Below are 13,227 nucleotides of genomic sequence, written 5' to 3'. Positions count from 1 at the left end.
ATTACCACCTTCAAGTGATTTTGTGGGAAACCCTCCACAAAGTGGAAGAGTGAACAGTGAACTAAGTATAATCTGAAACTCACCACGAGAAGCATGAATTGTTGTTTTGCCCGAGATCAAGTGATGCCAAACTGTCTAGATGGAGAAGAGTTCTGGACATCTTTTAATACATAATGGTCAACATGAGCCATGAGCCATTTATGGTGACCGACCAATCCTTCTATTTTGTTTTGGGAATGGCTCAAATGCAAACAGCAAACCAAGTGATTTAGCCTGCAAGCCTAAATACATTTACAAGGGTGTAAGCGCCACTGAAGACAATGAAAAGTTCTTCTGAGAAAATGTGCTTAGGATTGCGGTGTTTGTTTATGGCCAGCTAATGCAGACCTCGTTTTATAGCTCCAAAAAGTCTAAATGCCTTCTGCACTGGAATAGGTGACTGAAGGCCCAGGCGTTTTGGGCTCTGGCATCAGCAGCACATCCTTACCACACAGACCGATGGTCACAAAAGTGCCATAAGTGTGTCAGTGCTACACCCATAGCCCTTGCTCTGGGTCTCAGTGCCAGAAGACGTGTTGGAGGAGTGTTGGTTGGTAAATATAGCCTGTGGTTGGCGGCAAGGCTTTTTGGGGCACAAGGAGAACAGAACAGGGTTGGGGGAGGTGAGGATTGGACCCAAAAGGGGGTGGAGACAGCAAAACCTGACATCCTATCCTGTGCCCTCTCCGAGGCTGGGAAGCGCGACATGGGCCTTCTCAGTTCTGTGCCAGCTAAAGAGTTGGCGCAGCTCTGAGAAAACCCATTGCGGCTGCAACCAGATTACTTGGGATAAGATAACATGTTCCCTTACTCTGAGGAGACACCTGCAGCTGCTCAGGCAACCATGGGATACCACAGTGGCCATTTCGATGCCATGGCTCCTCTGGGCACAAGGGTAGTTTATGATTGGTCTGCCCAATTCTAAACTTTCCTTAATCTCTGTGTGGTAATGCAGCTGTGCCAATGTGGCATCTGCTGCATCTTGCATGGGAGTTTTGGCCTCCAGTAGCCTCCTCAGGGAAAAGGAAAATTTGTTCCCTCCCACGGGGGTAAGCCTCCACTACCCCAATGGGTCATCTTGGACCTCTGCAAGTGATATCGCTGGAACTAGTTTACAGGGATTATGAAGCTGGATCAGGTCTGGTAAGAGAGTGAGAATTTCCCAGGCACCACTGATGTCACTCGTGCCACCTTCTCAGACACTTCCTTCCCACCCCAGTTGCCTTCCCGTCACATGCCCTCCCTGTCTCCCTCTGGCCTCTGCTTGATCCTACCTTTGACAGTGGGACTCCATGCAGCTGACGCAGGTGGGGCTACTTGCCACCAGCATTTTGGAAGCACTTAGTTCAGTGCACTTTTTGGAATGCTGTTTGCAATGACCCAAAAGCACAGCCCGCTACTGCAATGCTTATTCGGCAGCAGGGAGGGTGGATAGGATTGGACTGTGAAACCAGCCAGCAGAAGAGGTTTGGAGGGATGGGAATTTGAGTCAGGTGACTCAAGGCCAAGTTGTGAAATTATGAGTTTTTGCTGACTTCTGGAGATCTGAGCCAGCTGCACTGATGAATTGGGAATTGACACGAGTCTGAGGTCACTGACTCAGCACTCGGTTTCCATGCATGAAGACACAAGTTTATCTGTGTCTGGGTGTACTTGCTTACTTTTTCTGTGGCATGAAAGAACTGGTGGGGCCATAATTCAGATGGGGAAAGCAGCAGGGAAGTTCTAGCCAGGAGGCATGGAAAGGTTAATGTTTTGCTTTTGCAAGGGGGAGAGGAAGACGACAGGAGCGGGTCTCTTGCCCATCTGTGAAGAAATTGAGGATGATTGGATAAAGGATTGGCAATCTGATTTGTTTTTTTGGATGTGGGAGGGCAGCAGTAGGAGCCCAAAAGGGTTCTTGCCATAGACTTGGCTGGAGAAGCCCAGGGAAAAAGGAGGGGGGAAGGTGGGGCGTGGATCATAGCAATCATTCTTTCAAAACTCATGGCTCCTGTGAACTCTGTTGTTACTTGGGAGCTCTCATGGAACAACTGGTGCAAATGTGATTACTTCTGAGTACAGCTGCAAAGGATTGGGTCATCTTGGTAAGCCTCACAGCTACTGAGCATGACCCTACACCCTCCTGCTGTTTCTGCCCCCACTCTCACACAGTCCATCCCACCACTTCCCACTCTACTTACAGATGGGATGGGGACAGCAGGGGAGTGTTTGAAGAGAATTCACATGCACACACAGTCCGGCTGAAGCTACACTTATTTTTTGCATCTAACACGTGTAGCAAAAAGACTCGTGACTCGAGTCTTTTTGAGTCGCAAAAAAAGCACCAGATGTCTCAGAAAGTGCCCTCAGATTGACTCGTTTTTGAGGCATGGGACGGAGACTAGTGATTCAACTTGAGTCAATCCATGCCTGACTTGTCCATCCCTGAAGGGCTGTGTCAATGTTCTATTAAAGATTAAGAAAGAGCAAGAAAGAGATGGAGATTCTACCTGCCAGGTGTGGACATTCAATGTGGCTCCTACTCTGAGGGCTTTTTGCTTGAATCCGGATGAAAACATGGCATGTAGAGCATGTGCAACAGAATACACAGCATTGTACATACTGTAGCCCTGGCCAGACATTTGCATTTCAAACATATATCCAGGGAGACTCCCCAGCTTCTCCTTCCCAGTGCAGTTTTGTCTACTTTGCTCAGAAACCAAATATGGGGGGAATGAACATTCAAATGCAGTAGACCAAAATGAGTGAATTTTGTGAATCCTTGATTGGTGAGGATTGATTGTCTCCAGGAAATCTGCATATCCAGGCAACGTTTTTGTGTGGAGTGTGAAGGACAAGGTGCCATTGAAGGATTTGGGTTTGAAGAAAGACTGATGAAATACAGTTGCAAAATCCCACCGAGCTGTTACTATCCAAACCTTTTCTATTGGTTTTCTGATATTTTCATTGGTGACTAAAACTATTCTTAAAGCTTCCATTGATCTTTGATCCCCACTAACAAGAATCACATTGCTTTCGGTCCTTGACAGAATAGAATGTATTTTTTCTGTTGTATAACTAAGGAACTTTGTTCCACTCCTGAATGATCTTAGTTTTGGAACAACTTCTGTAAACTCAATACAAATATTGTTCTCCAGGAGCCTAGATGGAATGGTTCGCAGGAAGACTTCTCCACTGTTATCATCTGAAACAATGACACCAACCCATGTCCATCCAAAGTGCTTAAGGAGATGAACAACCCCAGCGTGCTGAGCGACTTCATTTGGAACCATCTGGTAGAGCAGAGGAAACTGCATTTTGTCCCTCAATACACTTTCAAAGGACTTGTAATTCAGCTAAGGAGGAAAGGCAAGATATTTTTAGAGTCAACAAAAATCTCCCTCTCTTTCTGAATTTCAGTTTCCTTCTCTCAATCTTTAGCAGGACAGAATGTGCCCCTCGTGGTTTCTGATACACCACCAAATATTGTGGAAGCTGATTGTTATCTGGTGCTGTGCTCTTGGCAGGATCATTGAAGGGCTAAGTACAAAGCATGGAGAAGTGGCCTTAAAAACATTGCCTGTAAAAAGGGAATTTGGTAGGAAGGAATTTGGATTGGATGTAGAAGCTTCTGTAGGAGCTACAGGAAGAGAATTCCCTCAACCTACATACAGACACACTTCTCTATTCATTGCAGCTTTTCTAAGCAAACAAACAAAAAAATGAGTGTAAGTTCAAGTACCAGGTAGCTCAGCTGATTTCGGAAGAAGACATACAGGTAAGAGTACCAGTTGGGCTCCTCCATTGGCTTGTGTTAGTGGATGTACACCTGCATTTGAATGAACAAACATACCTGTGGAATCTTGTAGGCATGTAAGATGTTGGGCATGTGGATGGTGTTTAGGGGGATGAGCCCTCCAATGATGGCCATGAGCTTCTTCTTCTGGCCACAGTGAAAATTATAGGGACACCTTCTGGAAAGGAGTTGCAAAGTTCCATAAGACGACCCTGCTGCATTCGCACTCTCTTCAAAAATCTGGAATCCCAGTGTCTTGTTTGGTAACATGTAGGCATTTTTGTTAATCTCCTTCATGGCAAACACCAAAGCAAGGACCGGATGGTAGTTTCTAGGGAATGTGCTGCAATGACAGTTTCACTTGATTATGATGCATGTGATGGCTTATTTGGCCATTAAAAGGTGCACATTCTGTGTACAGTTATACATTCTACATATACAATGTAGATAACTACATATACAACATAGTTATACATTCTGTGTAACTACACAGAACTACAACATTCTGTGTAACTACAACAATTGCAATTTCATTAGAAAACTTTATCCTCTAAAGATTATGTTATTAATGAGAATAAGGATCAGAAAACTGGCTTTACAAATGTATGTCTGCTTTTTCTTCCTCCTTACTTTGAGGGCTGGGATTAACTGGTCACATTTATTTGAAATTGCTGCAATGTGACTTGTGCAAATAATGTATTGCAAATTTCAAAATCGAATAAAATATCAAATAACGAAAACTCCAAACAATGGATCTTTCATTTTCCAGTCTCACCATGATCCTGGAAAGGGGGGGTGCAGGGAGTAGATCAGACCAGGGCTTGGTGTCCAAAAGCATGCCCTGAAAGCAGAGGAAGGGAGTTGTAAATTTCCTGGGTTCTCAATAAATGTTTGCATGCATTGTGTTGCATTCATATCCTGTGTGAGCCTGCATAGTTTTATATATGATAACTTGTAGAAATTATGTCTAATGATCATATGAAATGGTGTTGGGAAGGGGGCCAAAAGAAACTTTGTACCCCAAAAGAGGCCCTAAAGAAGCATTGTATCCCCAGATAAAATTCCTCTCAGAGGCCCTGATAAAATGTGAGAAGTGTGATGGAAAACCAGAGTACTGTAGAGATTTGGTATTAGGATGAGACATGGGAGGTTCAGCTTCACATCCACCATAAGTGATGATGCTCACGTGTCAGCCTGAGAAACATCTACAGAGCCAAGAAGTGGGGATTCAAGACACTTTCTGAAACTGCATGCATTCAATTGAACATATAAGTACAATGTGTGCATTTTTTTCACTTGCATAGGAATAATCTCAGAATACTGTGGTTTGTGCTGTCGCAATCCCATTTAAAAACATTGGTAAAAGGGAAATGACAGAAATGTTGCTGAACAAAATTATGTAGCTTGACGAGTTATTGAATGTTTGCCTTTTTTTTTTTTTTTTTTTGCAGATTTTGACTCAGAAAAAGATCTAGAATATTGAAGCCTGTATCTACTTACCAAAAAGAATGCTTACCCCAAATCATCACTTGAGCCAAGCTTTCTTTGGTGTAATCTTCAGTAAAAACTTTATTCCAAAGACAAGATAATAATTACAGCTAAAGTGAATTCTCTCTCTCTCTCTCTCTCTCTCTCTCACACACACACACACACACACACAGAGAGAGAGAGAGAGAGAGAGAGAGAGAGCTTTAAACTCAGAAATCTATCAAATACACTTTAGTAACTATAATGAGAGAGAACTAATTTTTCCCCCAAGATATTATTATCAAGCAAATGAGAACTCAAAGAATTACTTACTAGGCGACAAGTGGCAAATTTGGTGTCTCATTGAAGGGAAGCTCATTCAATATTATGTGCTGCAGAGAGACAAATCCACCCAGGAGGAGACCATTTGCAGAGCTAATTTCGGGGTCATCAGCACACAACCACAAATTCTTTGGGGGTTTGCAAATCACGTTCACAGTAGAAGGCAGCTGCAGCAGGAAAGTGAGCAGAAATAGAACCAGCCTCAGAGCGAGGAAGCCTTGGCCCCTGACACACTGGGGCACCTTCACCATGTCAGTCACATTTCCTCCCAAAGCCAATATTTGTGAAAGGAGGTAAAAATTACCCTCAAATCTTTCAACAGTTAAAACACTTTTCCTAGTATACAGATCTCTACCCACGCGATAAAGCATCTTTTTGAGAGAGATCTGCCCGTCTGAAATGAGATGCTACAAGGAGCACTGCCCAGTGTTGTTTGGAGTGGAGTACTTTGAGAGCAGGATGTGTTTCACCAGCTCTTTTCATTTAACACACGTGGTGTGTGCGTGTTGTGAACTTGGCCAGGGGCCTCTGCTGATCCATGGAGTTTTCACAACTTAATGGCAGCAATTTGTGATAATTGCAGGGTGGAGAATTGTTTTTCTGAGAGGACTGAAATATCTCTCGTGCTAAAGAAAACTTGTTTGAGTGATCCATGGTTGAAAACTTCTGTGCACCAGGGAATTAACTTGCAGCCTTATCCTATCTCCCACCTGCCTATGTGATGGAGGGTGCACTGCATCTTATGGTGCGTGGGGTTACTAGATGGCTCAGGAGAGGTAGATATAATTTACATATATTTTTTCCTTCAACTTACTCACTTTTACGTCATTTTTTTCTTACCTCTCCATTAGCCACCTGGGCACCAATGAGTTTCCTCAGATCAACACTGGCATTAGAACACTGGCATAAGAAGCCTCAGGGACATGTCCAGGCTGGGAAAGGGAGAGAGACACATAGTGTGCATTGCTGCCACTGAGATCCACCTCTTACTCCTGACCTTCCATAATCAATTCCTCTTCCCACTCAAACTTCCCGGCACTTAACATAGTAGGTCAAGAAGACTGGGAATAATCCCAGCAACCTGGACCAAATCCCATCTGGGTCACCAAAGTCGTCATGAATCCCCCCCCAAGCTAAAATCCCCCTATTTTATTCGGAATGGATTTGATGAAGTGGTGCAAGATCAAACTTCCCCTGGAGTACATACATACATACATACATAAGACCTTTATTGGCATAGATAATGGAAATACGAAACAACCACCAAACATTAAACATTCAGAACACACAATAAAATAAAGCACTCATAATCATCCAATACCCCCTCCCCCCATTCACCATAATATAGCGGAAGACCCAGAATTCCGTCCTGCCAGAATCCCAGAAACAAAGTTGGCAACCTTGTCAAGAGAGTCAGTTTCCTCTATGGAAAAAAGAGTTTGTAATTTAAATGAATCCTCCCAGCCCTGCATTTTGTTCAGCAGTGGAGCCAGATAGATCTTACGAAGGGTATCATGGAGTGGGCAGTAAAAAAATATATGATGTAATGTCTCCACACAATTCCTGTCACAGGTACATCCTTTTTCTGAGTAGGGAATGCCACTAAACCTGCCCGCTAGCAGAGCTGATGGAAAGGCATTGCATCTCGCAAGGGAGAATGCTCTGCGAGCCTGTGGGCACTGCAGATGATAAAGGAAAGAAGCTGGCTTCCCAAAGCTGACTGGGATGTGCAGATGGAGAGGGGAGCAAATGGTGTTAGCTGCACAGAGTAGCTCTTGACGCTCAGTATCGAGCAATCTTTCCTTGATAGTCCTGTAGGCTTCGCTTAAACCAATCATACCCAGGCTTGCTGTGTCTAGTCCTATCGATTTAAGCTTGGTGAGTAAATCCGCAACCTCCACAGGCAGTACTGGATCAGCCAGAAGCTGGTACATTAGCCCATATGGGGCAGCACTGAAGAGGATTGCAAGCCAAAATTTTACTGATCTCAACCAAGCCAATGTTTTAAGTCTAATAAGACCCACTTCAAGACACATAGCAGAGTATGGGACACATCTGGGAAAACCCAAGATCCTCCGCAGGAAGGATGCCTGTATGCTCTCAGTTGAATGATTCAAGGCCTTATGCCAGATTGGACAGCCATAAAGAACTTGCGAAAGTACCTTAGCCTTGAATACCTCTAAAGCAGCCGGGACATATCTGTTACCTTGGCTAAAAAAAACCGGGAAATTGCAAGGGATGAGATTTTTGATGCATTTAGGACTGCATTACGGTGAGAAACCCACGAATGCTTATAGTGGAAATTAATGCCTAAATATCTGAATGTCTTTACCTGTTCCATTTTGTTGCCCATAAATGACCATTTAAATGGTTTCCAATTGTTGGCAAACACCATGATTTTAGATTTAGAGTAGTTAATCTGTAACTTGTTGGATGTAAAATACTCTATAGATTGATTAAGTAGACGTTTTAAGCCAATTCTTGTTCGAGAAATAAGAGCCGCATCATCCGCATACAGTAATAGCGGCACTGGATGGGACCCAAGTATCGGGCAGTGACTATCCACTGTCTTCAGGGCTGGGGCTAAATCATTCAGGAACAGGTTAAATAGCATGGGAGCCAAAATGCATCCCTGCTTAACCCCTTTGTTTATAGCAATGGGGTGTGTGAGGCTACCACTCCTGGTATATCTAACTTTACATGATGTGTTAGAATATAAGATCTTAATTAACATCAATAGTCTTTTATCAATCCCCATGCTGGCTAATTTAGACCAAAGAAGATCTCTCTCAATGGAATCAAACGCAGCTCTTAGATCAAGGAAAGCCACATAGAGTCTTGCCTTGGCTTTCTTAATCTGTTTATAGACTAGGTGAGATAAAATTAAACAGTTATCCATTGTTGATTTGCCCCGACAAAATCCTGATTGCTCAGGACCTAGGATATCCTTAGAGTTGGTCCAGGTAAAAAGCTTATTATTTAGGTATTTTGCATAAATTTTGCCTATTACAGAGAGCAAGCTGATAGGCCGGTAATTCGCAGGGAGATTAGGGTCACTCTTTTTAAAAACTGGGATGATTGTTGCCGAGACCCAATCTTTGGGAACTAAGCCAGTCCTATCGATCGTTGTGAAGAGGGGTGCAAGCAAGTGAGCCCACCACTCAGGGTCACATTTTAAAAGTTCAGGAGGTATTAGATCCGGTCCGGCAGCTTTCCCTGATTTCAATTGATCTATTAGCTGTGTCTCAGGGGACCTGTTCGTTGTCCTGCCGTAAGCAAAAACACCAACATAGGGAGTTAAGATAACTGCAGTTACCAAATTCAAGAGTCTTCCTACTTCAGGTTCAATAAGCCGAAGCAAAGGACAGAGCAGCAATCAAGTGGACATGATTATGTAGAGTGTTTTTGTAAGTGTGAACACTGTTCTTGGATCACAAGGTCTCTCTCTGTGTCTCTCCCTCTGACTTTACCTGTCCTCATACAGTGGAATTATTTCCCTAGCATTCTGTTAATCATTGAAGTAAATGAAGTGTGGATGGGATTACATTTGTATTCTACCTTTAATTATCAGACTTAGGGCCAAATCCTATCCAACTTTCCAACCTGGTGTAGCTGTACCAATGGAGCATGTGCTGCATTCTGCAGTGGGAGGCTAGTTATGGAGGACTCCACAAGGTAAGGGAACGTTTGTTCCCTTGCCTTGGAACTACACTGTAGCTGTGCAAGTGCTGGAAAGTGGGATAGGATTGGGTCCTTAAACGTCTTTTCAAATGGCTTTCGTTCTCGAGCAAATGGCAGATTCAGTTCATGTACTGCAACACATGGCCAATCGGTCCCAGTTGGAGTATGGGGCCAGTACAGGGGAACTCCAAGTACAGGGGCGTATTTGGGGAGCGCAGGGAATGCAAATGCCCCAGCTGGCATGCTAGAGGGGGCAGAGTGGTGGCGCCACCCACCCAGCAGACTGCCCCTACACACTGCTTTGGCCCAGTGCGGAGGGTCTGGGAGGCTGTGCGCAGCCTCTGCAGCCCTCCACAGGCTTACCAAGGCCTCCAGAAGGCCTCTAAACAACACTTCCAGTTGTCAGGTGGGAAACTGGAAGTGATGTTTTTGGCCCTTAGAAAGTCTTTGGAGGTCAGGGCAGGGCCTCCCCAATCCTCCAAAGGCCGTCTAGGGGCCCAAAATGTCACTTTCAGATTTCGCCTGAAGACTGGAAGTGCTGTTTAGAGGCCTTAGAAGGCCTTGGGAGGGTCAGATTGGTTGCACACAACAGCTCTGACCCTCTAAACACCCTCCAAGTCCTCTGGAGAGCCTTTAAACATCACTTCCAGTTTTCACCCCAAAACAGGAAATGGGAAATAGGAATCCCACTCGGAATTTGTGCTTGGCATCTTGGCCCTGTGGGGTGCCACAAGGTTCTACAGAGTCCCTCATGTCTACAGAGTCCCTCATCGATATTAAACTGCTGAGAGTGGTCATCCAGAGACTTGGAGTGTGGTGCCATCAGTACGCTGATGACACTCGTCTCTATTCCCTCCAGATACCAGGGTGGCTGCTGTGGTCCTGGAGCATTGCTTGGAGCAGCTGGAATCTGAGTGAAGGCTAACAAGCTGAAATTAAATCCAGACAAGACAGAAGTGCTCCTGGTTCAGAAATCCACAATGAGAGTTCTGAACTATTGTCCTGCTCTAAATGGGGCTGCACTCTCCCTGAAAGAGCCTGTTCGCAGCTTGTGGGCTACTCACAGCTGCTCCTGGATGCTCAGGTGTTGTTGGCTATGGTCAGGAATGCCTTTGCCCAGCTTCCACAGGTATGCCAGTTACAGCCATACTTGCCTCAGTCAGTACTGGCCACGGTGGTCCATGTCATGGTGACATCAAGATTAGATAATTGTAACAAACTCTACGTGGGGATGCCCTTGAAAATGGTTTGGAAGTTGCAGCTATTGCAGAGTGTGGCAGCTGGTGTGGCTGTTTGCCATCAGGGGGATGGCGGCCATAAATACGGCCTTCTTGGTGGTGGCGCCTGTACTGTGGAATTCCCTCCCTTTTGAGCTGAGGTCCTTCATTGCTAAACTTCTGGTGAGGCCTGGAGACATTTTTATTCTGGAAAGGCTTTGGTGCCCTGTAAGTGGGTATGATGGCTGTTTGTTTGTTTTTAGGAATTTTAATCATTTTAGTAATTAATTGATGGTTTTTATTGTCGTTGCTTGGCTTTTATTGCCTATTTTATAGTTTTATTTGTATTTTATAGTTTTTATGTATTTTCTCTTGTATATATTTTTAAATGTTGCTAGTCACCTTGCGTGCCCTTCAAGGAGAATGGTGGGTTACAAATTAAATAAATAAAGAAACAAAGAAACAAACAGCTGAGGCACTAATAATCATTACTCTAATATTTCAAAGTACTCTTTTGGAACTGAGATTGACGGTAGCCCTGGAATAACACATTGGCAAGAACTGTAATCTTTGAGACTGTTAAGCTGGTCAGGTACTTCTCTATGTGCATTAGAATGCGCTACGTGCATTAGAGTACTATGCTTTGAGTTCTAGAATAGCGTAGTTAAATCATTCTTGAGAAACCACACATAATCAGGGCAAAAAGTCAGTAATTATTCATATTTTTCTTTTTTTAAAAAATTGTGGCCTAGGAACCCACAAGTGCATTTCTCACCTGAAGACAATATTGGCCACAAAGTCCTCAGTTAGTACATTAAATCAACATTAGTTTTAGGGATGCAGAGTTCATCAGGCTGTGTGTGTATACACCTCTACAATAAAACAGAGAAGGGAAAGCATGAGGAGATCAATTCCAACAGTCATGTACTAATTGCCTTTTTCCATACAAACCATGCTCTAGTGTTGAGCTCAGGCCTCAATAAAAGAATGTACAGTTTGGGAAGAAAGATGCAACTCAACAACCCACCACTGGAGGTCAAGATGCAGAAGATCTCCATGGCCACCATGTATTTCCCCTTGATGCTCAGGTAGGTTGGGATGAAGGATAACCAAATACTGCAGAACACCAACATGCTGAAGGTGATCAGTTTGGCTTCATTAAAAGTATCAGGCAGGTGTCTGGTCAAGAAAACCACAGTGAAGCTGATCATGGCCAGAAATCCCATGTAGCCCAGGACAATGTAGAACATGAGGACTGAACCTTCATTGCATTGCATAATGATTTGGTCAATGTGGGAATGCACGTCAAACTCTGGGAAGGAGGGAGAAGTTGCCAGCCACACTGCACAGGTGCCAGTTTGAATAAGAGAACGCAGAATGATGACTGAAATTGCCATTCGCTTCCCCATCCACTTTCTCAAGTTGTTTCCTGGCTTAGTGGCCGTGAAAGCCAAAACTACGGTGATGGTTTTGGCCAACACACAAGACACAGCAACAGAGAAGATGATGCCAAATACTGTCTGGTGGAGAAGGCAGGTCACCTTCCCAGGCCGACCAAGGAATAGGAAGGAACACAGAAAGCAGAGCAGCAGAGAAGAGAGAAGAGTGCAGGTGATGCCCCAGTTGTTGGCTCTGACAGTTGGAGTATTCTGGTGTTGAATCAAGCTCCACATCATCACAACTATCAGCAGGGCAAGGAAAAGGGCAAAGGAAGACAAAATGATTCCCAAGATCTCTTCATAGGATAGAAAGATGAAATCTTTGGGGATGCACTGATCCTTCCGGCTGTTTGGGTACTGATGTTCTGGGCATTTGCCACACTGTTCTGCATCTGAAAGAAATAAGCAGTCTCAATGTTTTTAGAATGTATATTAGTACCAATTTTGAAAGTGTCTACTCTGCATTTTTTGTTTCATACCAAACTATTAGCAAATATATGTAAGGGAAATTTTGGTTCAACACTTTCACAAGTGAACATCATTGCTTGATGTCATAATCATCAAGGGAAGAACAACACTTGCCTCTCCAGGTCTGATCATTTGTACAAACATCTTGAATACTTTCCCCATGTAATGAGAAAAATTATACTACTTAATACTAATAATACAAGTATCACACAATAGTTTTCAAACTGATTCTGAACCCTGAGCAGATGTCAGTCTACAAAGAATGCAGCTTGGCCATTCACTTACCCACCTGGTTTGAAATGAGGTCTTCAGAGCATGGAGCATGGAACACAATCATAGGAACAAATCTGCTCCCCTGGATGAACTAGTCTGCTCTGTCCAGGATGATAGCTTAAAACACATCTGGACTGAGGCAGCATCTAAGAATAAGCACAAGGAATGGATGTTATGGTGGGATCAACCAATTTCTATTATTTGCTGTCGTGTTTACAGCTGTCCACTTCCTGATAAAACTAGTTCTCTGTTTCTAGCCATGTTGCCTCAAAGTGACCAGCTTCTTTCAGACCTACTTACAAATCACATCATATGAAGTGATGTTATGATTAGACAGAGTTTGTCTCAGGACTCTCACTAGCACTATTGTAATGGAAGCCTTTCTTCATTCTAAATTGATTTTGGGAGCCAGTGCAATGGTTGAAACAATAACACAATCTTTCTGCTCTTCCATCCCATCGTCATTCTCATAGTCTGATCTATACCAATCTTTTTCTTTTCCACTATCATCCTCTAGCTATGC

At 43.8% G+C, this 13,227-nt stretch overlaps 1 protein-coding gene across 1 annotated transcript in view; it reads right to left on the bottom strand.

Moving 5' to 3' along the window:
* The window catches only part of LOC136653058 (vomeronasal type-2 receptor 26-like), a 74,185-nt gene extending 62,411 nt beyond the window's left edge, over positions 1 to 11,774 (bottom strand). Inside the window, exon 1 of the mRNA XM_066629982.1 lies at positions 11,552 to 11,774. Within this exon, the coding sequence (XP_066486079.1) occupies positions 11,552 to 11,774 (223 nt within the window). The remainder of the gene's footprint in view (positions 1 to 11,551) is intronic.
* Positions 11,775 to 13,227: the final 1,453 nt, after the last annotated feature.

This window comes from Tiliqua scincoides, chromosome 5, assembly GCF_035046505.1.
Source record: "Tiliqua scincoides isolate rTilSci1 chromosome 5, rTilSci1.hap2, whole genome shotgun sequence".
NCBI classification, from domain to species: Eukaryota; Metazoa; Chordata; class Lepidosauria; order Squamata; family Scincidae; genus Tiliqua; species Tiliqua scincoides.
Note: the sequence above shows the minus strand (reverse complement) of the source record. Positions and strands in the feature narration are given on the sequence as shown.